Source organism: Numida meleagris, chromosome 1, assembly GCF_002078875.1.
Source record: "Numida meleagris isolate 19003 breed g44 Domestic line chromosome 1, NumMel1.0, whole genome shotgun sequence".
Taxonomy (NCBI): Eukaryota; Metazoa; Chordata; class Aves; order Galliformes; family Numididae; genus Numida; species Numida meleagris.
In genome coordinates, this window is record NC_034409.1 from 165,425,637 (window position 1) to 165,441,450 (window position 15,814).

Consider the following 15,814-nt stretch of genomic DNA (forward strand, 5'->3'; position numbering starts at 1 on the left):
GGGGTTAAACCCGCCCAGGCCGGCGCCCCTCTGACGTCATCGCGCGGCCCCGCCCCTCACCATGGCGCGCGAGCTGATCGGCCCCGCGCTGCCGCCCGGCTTCCCGCGCCGCGCCGAGGAGGACCCGGATGAGGAGTTGAGCCAGGGTGAGGCGCCGCGCTGAGGGGAGGGGGCGGCACCGCCCGCGCGGGGCGTGGGGAGGGCACGGGCTGCGCGGGGCCGTCCTGCTGTGCCAAACCAGTGAGCGGCGAACGTGAATTAATAACATTTACCAGGAGGGCACGTCAGAACAGCAGTACGGGGATGGCCCCTCGGGCAGCAGTGAAACATGCATTTCGGTCAGACCCGAGCTCTGGTTGCTGCCTTGCTTTCTCTGTTGCTCTGCTTCATCCATTGCTCGTCCTCACTCGCGAGTTTCAGTTTCCTGGCACTCCGTCCCTCCAGTGATCTCTTTCCACTCTTACACAGGGTGTTCCATTCACAGACGTCCCGCTAGAATTTGGCTGCCCTCCTTAGAACCGATATTTAGCAATTCCCATTCCTTCTTCTCCGCTCTTGTTGTTATTTGGCTTTGTTTTCCTCACCCGTGCTGATTATTAGTCAGTACCATCACCATACGCATTTCCATCCCCATTCTCTCAAGTCTTTCTCTTCTGTTTGTTTCACCGTGTGCAGGTGACTCTTCTTTTCCCTGTCCCCAGTCAATAAATGCCCATTTCCTTCCTGAGCTGGGCTCTGCATTTTGTGGTTGCGCCACTCAGGCAGCTCTTCCAGGGGGGTGCTGCTTTTTGCAATGTTATTTTTATGTCTGCTGAATTCCCTGATCTACTTCATTGCACAGCCCACACAGGCTTGCTCTCTGGCATAGTGGAGAGAATGGTGTGAAGGAGCTGGGGCAGAAAGCATTGGTGTTTGTCAGCACGTTGGTGGGACCAGCCTCCTCCTTACACAGCGCTGGTTTCTCTTGTTCTTTCTGGCTTACAGAGCCATGACCCATTTCTCTGTGTGCAACTGTTTGCTCCCTTCACTCCAAGTCCTGCCTCCATTCAGACCAAATGAAGCTCTTCTTCATTTGCTGGTGAAAGATGTTGTGTTGGGTTTGTTTGTCTTCTTAATGCCTTGTGTTAAGTGTTTTTTTTCTCAGACCACATCTTCTTGAGTCTTTTTGGCTATTTATTATTCATTTGTTGGTTCTCTCTTACCTTGAACTTTATAGGCTAGGCTGGGTTGTCTTCTTTATTTGTTCGTTTGTCATAAATCGTAAAATCGTTTGAGTTGGAAGGGGCCTTTAAAGGCCACCTAGTCAAACTCCCCTGCAATGAACAGGGACAACTACAGCTAGATCAGGTGCTCAGCTTCACCTTGAATGGCTCCAGGGATGGGGCATCCAGCATCTCTCTGGGTAATCTGTTCCTGTGCCTCACCACCCTTATTGTAAAAAAATTTCCTTGTATCCAATCTAAATCTCCCCTCTTTTGGTTTGAAACAATTTTCCCTTGTTTTATCACGACAGACATTGCTTAAGAGTCCCCTTCTTTCCTGTAGCTCCCCTTTAGATACTGAAAGGCTGTTCTCAGGTCTCCCCAGAGCCTTCTCTTCTCCAGACTGAACAGCTCCAGCTCTCTCACTTGTCTTCAGAGGGTAGATGTTCCATCCCTTGGATCACTTTTGTGGTCCTCCTCTGGACACACTCCAGTGTGTTCACATCTCTCCTGTACTGAGGACTCCACATCTGGATGCAGCACTCCAGGCAAGGCCTCACCAGCACAGAGCAGAGGGGCAGGATCACCTCACTTGCCCTGCTGGCCACGCTGCTTTTGATGCAGCCCAGGATACAGTTGGCTTTCTGGGCTGTGAGGGTACATTGCTGGCTCATGTCCAGCTTGCCATCCACCAGTACCTCCAGGTCCTTTTCTGCAGGGCTGTGTTCCGTCCTTACATCCCTCAGCTTGTACTGGTAGCAGGGGTTGACACAACCCAGGTGCAAGACTTTGCACTTTGATTTGTTGAACCTCATGAGGTTCTCCTGGACCCACTGCTCTAGCCTGTCTGGGTCTCTCTAAATGTCATTCTGTCCCTCTAGTGTGTGAACTGCATGACACAGCTTGGTGTCATCTGGAAACTTGCTGAGGGTGCACTCAATCCCCCTGTCAGTGTCATTGATAAAGATGTTAAAGAGGACCGGTCCCAGTACTGACCCCTGAGGGACGCCACTCGTCACTGATCTCCATCCAGACATTGAGACATTGACCACCGCTCTGGGTACAATCTTGCCACCAGTTCCTCATCCATTGAACAGTTTTGTTTGTTTTGTTAGTTTTTTTGGTTTGGTCTGTTTTTCCATGTGTACACATATTTGTATGTCCTGGCTAAGGTCCATCCCATCAAATCAGAAAACAAAGTGGCAGATCTATCTGGATGCATCAAAACTACGGAACTGTCCTTGCTCTGTATCTTTTGCTAAAGACAGATAAAAGCTTTGTAAAGCTCACCTGAAGGTCTCAATTTCTGCCTTGCTTTTTGTCAGCTAACAATGGAACATCAGTCTGCATCAGGCATTGCTTTGTGCCATCAAAAAAAAAAAAATCTTGGTTAAAGATGTAATTTCCTGTTGCTCTCCTTTTGTGTGGTTTTATTGCACCTCATCTTTTCATTCAATCCTTGACTATTCATATAGTTAACAATGCCTTTTCCCCACCAAACAGATTTTTGTCCTGTCAGTCTTAGCTTCAGTGCTTGAAATATTAAAAGGAGGAATGGTGTGCATGTTGCAGAGTTCAATCACCAGCATAGTCACATCTCCGTGGTATTGGGTAGTTGCTAGTGCTGTGCAGAACTGTGCTGGCCCTGTGTGGGCTGCCCTGGGTCCAGGAAGCCTTTGAGGGTACCTGTATCAAGCCTCTTATCTGGAGGGCATTTGTTATGAGAGTCAGACCAATATACATATAGAGGAAGCAAGATCTGTGCATGCTTGTGAGGATGCTGCTGGAGACAGCTGTTAGCGGTGTTAGTGCTTGAACCTCCCCTTAGCTGGGATATCTTGTCCTCCTCCTTAGTCCAGAGAGCAGAGTGCTGGCTGGAGCATGAGAGCCCCATTCTCCGCCTTCTGGCAGATATCTGGAAGCTGAGGCATCCCTGTTTCAGCAGCATGCTGAGCTCTGTGCCTGCTGTTCATGCATCGTTGAGCTGGGAATAACCTCCAGGGAGACAGGTGTTTGAGGAGTACCAAGACAGATAGGGCTCATTTGAAACGTTTAACAAACATCCCCTGTAACTCTGGGTGCTCAGTTGCAGGACCAGCGTTGCCCCCGGACTACAGAAGCAGCAGCAGCTCAGAAACTCCTGACAGTGATGACGACTCGGAATCTGCTGCTCTGCTGAGAGGCACAGGTGGAGATTCTGCAGAGGATTCAGAAGGAGCTTCACAACCCAAGTGAGTCTGCTCTCAGGTTGTGTCTTTACATTGTTACAGAAATTGCAACGGAAGGGTGTCTGTATACAATATGAGAAACAGTGTTACATAAACAAAAAGGCAAACTCTTCTTAAAACATTATGAGCTGTTTTCCGTGTTGATAGAACCGCAGAGTCATAGAAGTTTGGGCTGGAAGGGATCTCAAAGGCTATCCAGTTCCAACCCCCTGCTGTGGGCAGTGCCACCCAGCAGCTCAGGCTGCCCAGGGCCCCATCCTGCCTGGCCTTGAGCTCCTCCAGGGATGGGGCACCCACAGCTTCTCTGGGCAGCCTGTGCAAGTACCCCACAGTCCTCTGAGTAAAAAATCTCCTAACATCTAACCTGAATCTTCTCTCTTTTATTTTAAAACCGTTCCCCCAGCCATTATTTGAGGTCAAGAAAGGTCAGCTTACCTGTCTGACTCCTTAGGATAGAACTAAGTTTTTTAGGGGAATTTGATCTATCTATTTTTATGTATGGGTTTAGTTCTGCAATTTAAGCAATAAAACCCTTAATTTGCTGAGGAGAGTCTTCTTGTAATCCATATAAGTTATTTGGTACATGAGTTTGACTCCGTTTCTAGCATACTGTCTCATTTGGTCATAAGAACTATTTTTTTGTGCATATGAATTCCTGTGTTCTTTTAAACCAACTAGAATAAAAACTGTGTAGTAAATAGCAGAAGCTTGCACATACTCTCTTTCTGTGGAGTGAGTTACTCACAATGGCTGTGCTGAGAACTTGGTGTTTCTATTTGGCCTTGTGTAAGACACTTATGGTGTCTTTGAGTGTTAGGGTAAATATTACTCACTTTTCTCTTGTTGTCTTTCTTAACAGCTTTTCAGTTAACTGCGAAAACTCCTAGTCAAAATGCAGACAGCTGTATACAAATGCAGAAAGAACTGTGCTGAATTTAAAATTACTTTGTAAATAGAAATACTATTTTAACATTATATTACTTTCCTTTCTCCTGCAAAAGCACTCCTAATGTTTTTGTTGTTTTTTTTTTTCCCTTAAATGTCAAAGCATTTTTGGAAGTGAAGCTTCCACTCCCAAATTTTTAATTGCTTCAAATTATTTTGGATCCTTTTGCACTGTTTCCCTGGTAACAGCAAGCTATTTAGTACACAAGACTGTCTGAAATCATTTTTATGTTTTAGTTTTTCCTTTTTTAAAATGTAGATAATTGCTCTGCTTGTCAAGGTAATTATTAACTGAAATCTTTATATTTGCAGGAAGCCAAAAAGAATTCAGGAAAATGATGATGATGATGATGGCTTTTTTGGGCCTGCTCTTCCTCCTGGATTTAAAAAAGAGGATGATTCTCCAGAGAGGTAATTAAAATGTTATTATATTCAGGCTCTTTTTCTTAAAAGATAATTATTTTAGGTAAAATATTTTCTGTCCCTATTAGAGAACGCTTCAATTCTTCATTTCAGATTCAGATGATTAGAATTGCTTCCTCCACATTTTTGAGAGCAAGAGCAGCATTCCCTTGAAACAGAGCACACAGCCCTGCTAGTACTGTTTGGAAAGCTGGAGAGAAAAAGAAAAAAATGAATTATCTGATTTATATTTTGAATGTCACATTTCTTCCATTTCAAATCATAGGTCTTGGATCAGTGCAAGAAAAACAAAGTGATGGTGCAAGGACCCCTACTTGTGTGGCTCATTCTTGGGCTGGGAGGGAGTAGGGCAGTTAGCTCTTGTGTGGTGTAAAACAGTGCTGGTGATTGTAACTGTTGCTTGCTAATGCACCAAGGCTTATTTTTTACCCTTCTCTAGATAGAAAATTTATCTGAACCATGTAGGTTTCTAGAAAGCAGGGTGTGATGTCTAACCAGATAAGCATTATTTATAGCCTTTCTACCAGGAAGCTTTCTGTTTGATTGCAGGTAATTACAAAATACCTAAAAAAGAAAACTATTTATGGATTGTCCATTCAGGATTTAGCTGTGTCTCACAGCCTCCTAGTTTTGCATCAATCTATGCACTTCTTCTATCATTAGAAATAGCCCATACAGAAATCTGTACTTCCAAGGAGGCATTTACTCATGAAAGGTAGATTACAGTCCCTTGATCACTGTTATCTTCCTCAGAGCAATGGAGAGGTGATAGATAAAATAAATCAATAGCTACCTGTCAGGTATGGGTGTTCAATGCTAGGGAGGTGACTCAATTTGTTCTCAAGTTGCGTACAGTGTACTGTCTGCAAGCAATTTTCAAAATTGAATTTTCTTTGGTTGGATACATTTTTATGGTGCTTGGCAGCAGTTCAGGAAACCTGAGTGTATTGACCTATGGTTATTTGGAAGTAACCTTTTCGTATCCTTTTTGGCCATACTTTGCTGTGATTGACAAACTCTCTTGTGATTACAAGGTGTCAGTGGGCTCATTTGGAGCTTTCAAAGCACCAAGAGGAACTACTCTCATTCTTTTTCTTACCTTTCACATATGCACAGTGTGTTCTTCTTATGTTATAAAATGTAGGTAGCTACTAAAAAATAATGTGATTTCTAGTAAAGCAGCCCAAAGAAATCCTTGTCACATTTAATATCAGCTGAGGTAAACTTCCTGCTTTCTTGATTTTTTGCATGAATACTCACGTTGTAAAGTGTTATGTCAAAGTGTGCAAAGGAAAAGAGGAAAAATGAAGAGGTAGCTTGCAATTTGAAGGTGAGAGAGATGACACAGGTGCTCATTCATCTTTTATGCTCAAGATTTCTGTATACTCACACACAACTTCTTTTTCTGCTAGGCAGTTCGCTTCCAAAGTAGTGGATAGCTTGCATTTAATTCAGAGGGAAGAGTCTGCTCTTCTTAGCTCTTTTGTCCTCGCTCATCGTGCACCAGCTTCTCACACGCAGACTGAGCAGAGCTGTTGGCACCAGCCCATTTCCATGAATAGGTGGGCAAGGTGCGATGTGTGGGACGAGCCTTGTCTGTCTTCCACCTCCGTACAGCTGGCTGTCTGCTTGTGCTGACACACGGAGGAGCATGAGCTGTGCAGGGTGTAGATGCAGCGCTGCTGTCTCCCCACTGCATTGTCCCTTGGAGTGAGTGGATTGCCAGCTGCCAACTTAGCCTTGAAGAACTGAAGAGAATGCAAGAGTACGTGTTTCAATAGGTAGATATACCGTTTCTTAGCTCCGTGTGACTTACTCATTCTTTTAGAAAAGCTTTTATTCCGTTGTATCTTCTCCAGACTTGTCAAAACAAATATTCATAATTAAGAGCAGCCTGTGTGGGAAGTTGCAGCTCTTTAAAATTTGTTTGAATCATTTCAGCTTAAAAAAACATATATGAACAGAATTCCTTCAACTTTAGGAAAGATATTGCTGCTTATCAATGTTAGACAGAGGTACAGTACTTGTAAAGCTTCCAGAAGAAACCATGCATCTAGATAAAGAGCGAAGGTTATCTTTTTTTTTTCTTTAAAGTTAAACATCAGGAGAATGCTGACATGCCCATCTTCTTGCTGGCTTTAGCAAGGACTCAAAACCCAACAGCAGGAAAGTGTTCTTTGCCGTATATGAAATCCTATATTATGAAGTGAAATTCTTAGTAAGTTAGTATTTTTCTTCTGGATGAGTGTAGATAAGTACCAAAGTTACCAACGGCAGAAAAATGCATTCAAGAGTTGGAATGAGATCTGCCTCACTGCTCAGAGTTTGTTTGGCCATCCAGGAAGCTGTCAGGGCTCGTGTCAGCTCTGTGCCGCTGAGGAAAGTCCTGAGCAACAGGGTTATTCATGTGGAAAAAAGCAGAGAAACAGACAGCGTGGGAGGGACGAGTTGGGAACCATTTGTCTGTTTGGTGGAAGAGCCTTTGAGCAGTGACAGAAGCAAGGCAGTATACTTGAGATCTGCTCCTTTTCACAAGATGCAGTGATACAGCCCACAGCAGAGATGTTCCTATATATTTTAGTAGAAGTCTTTTATAGCTCGGTTAACTCCCTTTCCCCTCAAAATAAAGCTAACTGCGTACTAAAAGATTATTTTGGCTGTATCTGCGTGGGTTTAACTTCAGTCTCTTTATACTGGGACCCTAAAATCCAGTTTTAATAAGCAAGCAATCAGAAAGGAAGGGAGGAAAATAAAAACTGTTTCTTTTTTACAGCAGCTAGGTGGGGATGGAACTTCACATTCAACCCAGACCTCTTGCCTGGATTTGAAGTCTTCACCAGTGCCCTTGCCATGGCCTGAGCTCACATTTATTGCTTGTGGCTGGCTGGCTGTGGCTGCCTTTCTGGCAGGATTTTCTGCTTTTTATTTCCCCTCCTCAAACCCGATAATAACATCACTACAGCAGGGCTGTGCTGATTAGATTATCCTTGAGTTAGTAGACCGTAATTAGAATAATTTGATTCACGTTGCGTTACATTTGATTGCCGAAAATCTCTGAGACTGGAGATCATCATAAGTCTCTGTCTGATAGATTGTGAGGATACTACACTGGGATGTTCCTTTAGGTGATAATTGTTTGCGTTTTTATTAGCCCTGAGGAATATGGTGGTGATTATTAAAAGAGGAGCTTGTCTACTGTGGTCTTTTCAGCGCTGCAGGTGCTGTTTGTAGTATACTTTGAACTGTTTTCACCACTGAGAATACATTCTCACCTTTCTATGTTCCTGGAGACAATTGAATTATCGTACTGCTTGCTGAGTTTCAAAAAACAAATCGGCAAAGTGACAGGGGATCACAAAACCTTTCTTCTCCTCTCTTCTTCCTCCAAGGGAAAACAAACTTGAATCAGTGCACTGCTCTGATTTTTATGTTTTAAAGAGCAGTGAAACAGTAGCGTGAGGCAAAGATGAGCAAAACCAGCTTTGCTGCTAGAGAAAAGGTAGTGTGTGTTTGTATACATATATATGACCTCCCATTGCTGTTGAATCTGGTGAAAGAAGCTAGGGAAGAAGAGTGGATTTCCATGACTACGTGCCATGACTGTTCCAGTTATCTTGCATTCCAGCTGTCTGCAGAGGTCCTCGTGGAAAATAGAGTCCAACTGTTCTTATGCACTTGATTATTCCTATGGTGTGCACATAAGAGGCATAGTTGCCATTGGAAAGAAAAGGAATTATAGAATTACACTTTGTTTTAATTTTTAAATTAATCTCTTCTTTTTTTTTTTCAGCAAGTGATAGGATGTCCATTTAATGTACTGTCCACAATGGTTCCTTTTTTAATTCTTCTTTCCAATTAAAAAAAATAATAATAAAATGGTTTCTTTTCCACTTGAGGCCCATCATAGGTCCTGCATTACCACCTGGCTTTAGGAAATCTGCACAGGACACCGGGAGTAGCAGATCTGCAATAGGACCATCTGCTTCATCACAGTTCACCCAGGTTGGTGAGATCAGCAGTCTTTTGTTTGAGTACAAGCCACCTGAAACGTTTAAACAAGCAGGAGCTTGTTTATACTTACTTTTGTACATGACAGTTTAATTTTAGACCAGAAGGTGTCTGCATCAAATGCTGAAACATAAGTAAGCCTAAAAAAGAAACGAGCTGGTCTGCTTTGTTGTGATTTTGCTGTTAGACCAATGGTGCACTGAATGCAAGTGATGTAGGCATCCAAAACTGAAGTCACAGTATTTCTCCCTGATGTTTTACCATTCTTTATTTCAGTGTAACGTGTCCTTCACCAGTGAACATTACAGCAAAGTTCAGATCAGTGAAAACATTAAGACCTACTAGAATGAAAATGTTTATCTATAAATTAAGGTCTTATTCTTTTGTTCATTGAGGTGGGGTCAAGAGGAAGGGCTGAGTATTTCCCATACCTTCACCTCCTTAAGATGATTACTATCGGAGATGTTAAATACGTTTATTCAAAAGAAACTCACAACCTTCTTGAGCAGGTTACTCTCAGACATCCAAAATGGCACTGGGTACCAGTGTTTAGGTGATTGAATTGCTCTCATGCTGTAATAAAGTAAATACTAATTTCTTGTGAAAATTAACTTGTCTCCACTGTTATTCTGCTTTTTTTTTCTAGAATACTTAGGTTTTCTTTAACTCCCCAGACAGTACAGGACGTGTGAGGAAGGAGTGAGACAACAGCTGCTCTAAAACTTCACTTTTCGATTAGTGTTTGCAATGTATGTCATTCTCCGACCTCCTACAGTGAGAGTAGTCACAATCTATCATGAAGAATGATTGTCTGACATTTTTTAGATGCGCATCAGCTTATAACTGCAAATAACGATTAAGCAGTTTACCATAATGACAAATCTCTTGAGGCAGGGATGTCAAAACTGGTTTGTTCATCCATCTTACAAACAAACCAGAAAAGTGTTCTTTCTCCTGAACAGATCTTTGAGCATCAGCTTGTTACATAGAAGTTTATTTTGGTTTTTTTTTTCTTTTTGAAAATATTCTTGTTTTGTTAACCTTTGAAAATGATGAGTAATTTTTTTTTTTATTTTGTTCTAATCTTTTGGGTTTTTTTTATTTCAATACACCTTTAGAGACGGCTTATTCCCTGCTGACTCTTCACTTTGTATCAATTTCCTCTCCAGACATGGGGGCAGTTGTTTTAAATTGCATCTTGTTTGAGGCAGATGGTAATGGAGTGAATTGAACTTAAGACATGAGAAAGGAAATGAGACACGCTTCCTCAATTAAAGCCCAGCATGGAATGTCTTTCATCCTCAACCACTTTACAATGCAATTTATTATGAAAGCAGTGTATTTTTGCTTTTTTTTTTTTATTATTTGTGCACAGGAAGAGGGCGTTGTTATATTAGCTTGGTTTCTCAATGTAGTTATTCTTTTTCTCCACCAGCTCCTAGTTCAGAAAATAAAAAAAGAGAGAATACAGTCCCCTAATTCCCTAAAGCAGTATTGCACTGGTAGTTAGTGAAAAATTGACCATGTAAATACTTTGGGGAACAATTGTAAGAGAAATTGGTGTTACCTGTTCTCATTGTTCTTGTTTATAAACGACCAGCTATTTCTCAGCATCCTCAGCCTTTCTGTATTTGATGCTACCACTCACACAGCCGTTTAGATTTGCTGATCCTCTTCTTGCACCTTGTAGTTCACTGCTATACACTTCTGTGTCTCTTGCTACCTGCCAGCTCACCTCCTGCACTGCCCTTACATCTGCTGACTGCTGAAGGCAGACAGAGCCTTGGCTGGCTTGGAACAGTGTTGTTAAAAAGCTCACCACTGCAGCAAATGGCACACGCAGGTGTAATTTCACACTTGCTGTATTCTGATTTCCTTAGTCCAAACCTCTCAATAGCAGTGGGTTGCCATCCATAAACAATCTGAAGCCTTGGGCTTGAACTCAGACTAGCAAGATACCTTTACTACTGTCCTCCTTTCACCTGTCTTCCATTTTGGAAGCATTGGAGCAGGCTGCCCAGGGAGGTGGTGGAGTCGCCATCCCTGGAGGTGTTCAAGAGCTGTGTAGCTGTGGCACTGAGGGACGTGGTCAGTGGGCATGGTAGGGATGGGTTGACTTTGACGTGACGTGTCCTTCACCACAGTTGGACTAGATGATTTTAGAGGTCTTTTCCAACCTTGGTTCCATTCCATGGTTCCACAGTTCCATTCCACGTATTCCTGCTTTTTGGCTCTTCCAGTGTAATTCTGTTCTCTGCTCACTCATTCTCCGCTGCAGGTCCTGAGCCACCTCTGCCCCAGAGGCCTTATTGTACACAGAAGGGTACTGATATGGGTTCTCCACTGCTTATCACTACTGAGCATTTCTTCTCCTGCTATTGTCATGTCTAGTTTGAAGGTATTTACCTGGTAAAGTTTGGCCTGACAAAACAAGGTGTTCTTCCCTCATCCCTCATTGTTCATCTGAAACTTTACCACCATGTTGCACTCTGAAGTAATGCTCTGTGCACCCTGAGCGTACAGCCTTGCTATCATCCTACTCCAATTGCTTTATTGCCCACATTTTCAGGCTGAATCTTTTTACTTCTGTAGATGCGAAGCTCCTTAGCTTTGCTTCCACGATGCTGCAGCATCGCCCTTTTCTGCATTCTGCCCAGTTCTACTTCTGCAATCTGCACTGTTTTCAACTCAGAGGGAGCTATGAACTTTCTGTACAATCCCTTGCACCCACAAAGATTCTTCCTAGCATCTAGTCCCTTCAGAACTTAGCTTTTTCAGCAGCTCTTCGAATAATGTAATTGTTCAGAAAGCAATGTCAGAAGGGATTGCAGAAGTGAATAACAAAACCAAGAGATTAGACTTGCAGATACTATATACCCAAAGTTGGGTGTAATACAGTGCATGCCGCTGTAATTATTGATCTTCCTACTATCCTTGTGAGCTCAGGGAACAATTCTTGCAGTGTGAAATTGCAATCCTTACTACAGAGATGCATCCAAATTTTACTAGTGATAATGAAGCTCAGGGTATCAAAGTGGTATGCCTGCATGTTTCTTATCTGTATACAGTCTCAGGGGCTGCAGGCAACATGAAGTAGCAGTACAATGTTGTTTATTGCCACTGTGTTTACCATTGTATTTTTCTCAGATAAGAAGTGAGACTCTGGAAGATGTGGATGTTAAGTATCCATATTCAAGTGCTTGAGGAGTTCTCATACAGAATTGTTAACAAAAATTTTGTTATTGCAAAGGCAAATTCATCAGGTTTATATGCTCTCCTAGATAAAATCATTCCAATCCTATGAAAATGAAGTGTTTCTTCAGGGTCTTAACAGTATGACTGAGAGAAACGTTTTATTTTTGGAAGGCAACGGATAGTAGCGAGGAAGAAGACAACATTATAGGCCCAATGCCAGCAAAAGGACCAGTGGAGACTGATGTGACTCAAGAATTTGAACGCAGAGCTCAGAGAATGAAGGAAAAACTTACCTCAGCAGACAGTGTAAGTTGGATTTTTTCACTTCCAGTATTTTGCTGACGGTGTGCATTTGTGTTTTTCTTTGGGTTTGCAAAGACATAGTCATGCACAGTTCTGCTCATGATGGTTGCAATTGTAAATACAAAATAACAATGATGATTTCTGCTAGAATGTCAAAGATCCAGATGGTAGGTATTGGTTGTCTGCTTGTGTTTTTTTCACCAACTTTCTTTTTTAAAGGATGAACCCAAGCAAGTTACAAGGGAATCGTGGATGACAGAACTTCCACCTGAACTGAAAAGCTTTGGATTTGGCCCAAGAACATTCAAGAGAAGAGCTGAAGACAAATCAGGTGATAGATCTGTGTGGACAGATACTCCAGCCGACAGAGAGAGAAAAGCCAAGGTGAGCATTTATTCACTTGTACGTGTATTTTTATATATAAAATATATATGATTGCTATATATATATATATGTATGTGTGTGAAAAAATGTTTGTATTCATATAAACATGAATATATGTTCGTATCTATGTAATTTCTTAATATATGCATATACACATACGCACATATACTGCCCTCAGATATATATACAGGTAGTGTTTAAATATGTTGTTGGTATTCTGTGAAAACACATTTGAGCTCTTCAGTGGAAAATGTCTTCTCATTTTTTTTCTCTCTGTTACCAAAACTCATTAATTCAGTCTTAAAGATAAAGCAGGGGAAATAACCATTTTGGTATTCATTTGCTCCCTCTCTCATCTGCAGTAGTCAGTTATTCTGTGTCAGCTCATTGAATTTCCAATTAGTGTGTCCACTTTCTTCTTCTGTCAAGCTGAGCAAAAACTGTGGCCTCTGCCCTCCAGATTTAATTAAAGTAAATATAGATTTCTTTTCTTTATACTTCAGACATTCTGATAACTGTAGTGTGTAATTTGTTTCCACTCATCAGGAGAGAGAAGAGGCAAAGAAGTCAACCAGTAAGAATAATGAAGAAATTGTATTATCTGGGAGAGACAAGAGACTTGTTGAGCAGGTGGCTTCATATAATGTAAGTGCAATAGCATAATACTTCCCTTTGCGCATTTTCTTCAATTCTTCACTTTTTGTGTTCTCACTGCTAGTACTGCTGGTTTCCATGGTGATACCACTATATTCTTCCCCTTTAGGCCCCAGACCTACTGTTTAAGTCATTAGAATATTTGCCATTGATTTCAACAAGAGCAGGATTGTGTCCTTAAGCTGCTGCAGACAATGTGGCAGAGTACCATTTTGTGTGTATTGTCCCAGTGCAAGGCTATATTTTACTTAAATTATCCTTGGATCAGGACTTGGTTGGTGCTTGATTCAAATATTAGCTTACTTCACAGAATTACCCATATCCCAAAAAGAAAAAAAAAAACAAAACAGTAAAGAGTTTAGCTTTTAGGACAAAATACACATTAACCCAAAAGAGGCTTCGTGGGCAGATACATGCTATAATCAACTGCCTCACTGCCTCATTATAACAGCATTATTACGTGAAGTTTTTCTCAACCTGTACAGAAGCAATTAATTTTCACAGACAGATGCTCATTACTGAAAACTTGATGTCCATGTCAAATTCGCTTGTCTGCCTGCCAACCTTGCCCACCACAGTACATGGAGGATCGCCTGCCTTACAGCTGCTCTTTCCTGTTCTTCCCTGATTTATGGCCTGAAGTCTTACGGAAGGCAGTCAGGTCTCGTGAGAGTATAATTAACTTGAGAATGGCAGCCTTGGCTTATATTACAAGATTGGAGTTTATCTGGCACTTTTAATAATTTATTTGTGGTTCATTAAATCACGTCTCTCTTGACTTACAGGCTTGCAAATCCAGAACTATTAGCATACTGTCTTGGACCTGATGATCCTTAAGGGTCCTTGCCTGCTTGGAATATTCTAATATTCTCTGCCTCCTCCGTCATTACGATGACAGTAGAATAACTTCTGTGTAAAACCTTGAGTTTTGTTCTGTACCGCTGCAGAATAAAACACACAAATACCTGTACTGTTTCTAAGGTTGATGGAGTTCTCTCCAAAAATTGCAGAAAGTATGTCATTTAAGAGGAGTGTTTCTTGCACTGGGGTTTGGTTCAGGTGGTTTTTTTTGTGTTTTTTTTCTTTTGAGCTCTATTCTGTTTGTGTTGGTTTGTTTTATAATAAATGATTTTGCTCTCTTCTTTCCTTTTTCTTACTCCATTGTTTTTTTTTTTTTTTATCAAGGACACTTTCCTAAAACAAGAGCTTTAGTACTTATAATGGTTTCTTAGTGTTAGCTAGTGTTGGTATATATGTTTTCTGGTGCAATTCTGTCGACATTGATGCAGTTACATCATAGGTAAGTATTGTCCATAAGAATTCTTTCTTATGTCATATATGAATTATTATTGTATGTGAGGAAGTAGAGGGCAAAGGGAAGTGAATCTTCTGAATATAGATTGTGTGTTCCACAACCAGATGTTTAGAGGAAGTGTACAAGAAACGGGACATATATTTTAGGATCTTTCTCTTGGTCTGTTGTCTCTTTTTCTGCTACTCATGGCAGAGCATCTTATATATTTCTTTTGCATTTATCTTCACTGGATGTGGAGATTCAAGAACATTATAGGTATTTTTAACATCAGTGGCAGTGAATTATGTGTATTTTACTTTGCACAGACAAGAGTATATGTGCTTTCTGCACAGTGCATGTTAAATTTATCATTCTGTTTTCCAATTCATAAGGTTTCTTTTTTTGTCTTTCCAATTCCTGGCCAATCTCTCCATTTCGATTTTCAGCGTGCTGTTAATATTTTGTAATACTTTCTTCCCTCCTCTTTCTTCCCACTTTTACAGGAGACAAAGAGATCGGAGTCTCTCATGGACATACATCAGAAAAAGCTGAAGAGCAAAGCATCTGAAGAAAAGAACAAACCTCAGGAGAGAAGGCCGTTTGACCGAGAGCAGGATCTCAAAGTCAATCGATTTGATGAAGCACAGAAGAAAGCCCTGATAAGAAAATCCAGGGATCTGAATTCTAAATTTGAGCACAGTAAAGGCAATATGTTTTTATAATGTAAAAGCATGAAGCTTTTTTGAAGTCAAGTAAGATTTGAATACTTAATTTTTTAAGTATTTTTTTCTGTAAATATTTGTACGCAGAATAAATATCCTGATGTTGAACTAGTTTTACTTGTCTGTAAGTACTATACTGTGGAGGGTCATCTGTACAAAACTAAGCTGATTGAGGAAAGTGCTGGTATTTAAAAAAAAAAAAGGAAGAAGGAAACTACAGAAAATGTGAACTTGCTAAGGTTTTTTAGTTTGGGTTTTGTCGAGGGTTTTTTGCTAGCATAAAAATAATTAATTAAAATATTATTTTAAGGAGCTTTAGAATGTATCTTGCAGTGGAATTGGCAGTTTCCTCTTTTCTCTTACCATTCTTAAGGTACACTTGCTGAGCCTGACCTGAAGTTTGGGCAGAAATCCCCTTTAGGCTTGTGGTTGGGCAGGACATTGCTTGATAAGCTT

The 15,814-nt window shown here is 41.2% G+C and overlaps 1 protein-coding gene across 1 annotated transcript; it reads left to right on the forward strand.

Moving 5' to 3' along the window:
* GPALPP1 (GPALPP motifs containing 1) lies at positions 6–15,470 on the forward strand. Its single transcript, XM_021375605.1, has 8 exons — positions 6–146; positions 3,289–3,433; positions 4,688–4,786; positions 8,695–8,800; positions 12,173–12,307; positions 12,524–12,688; positions 13,235–13,333; positions 15,140–15,470. Exons 1-8 carry the CDS (start codon positions 62–64, stop codon positions 15,356–15,358), a joined length of 1,053 nt encoding a protein of 350 aa, XP_021231280.1. The 5' UTR covers positions 6–61; the 3' UTR covers positions 15,359–15,470.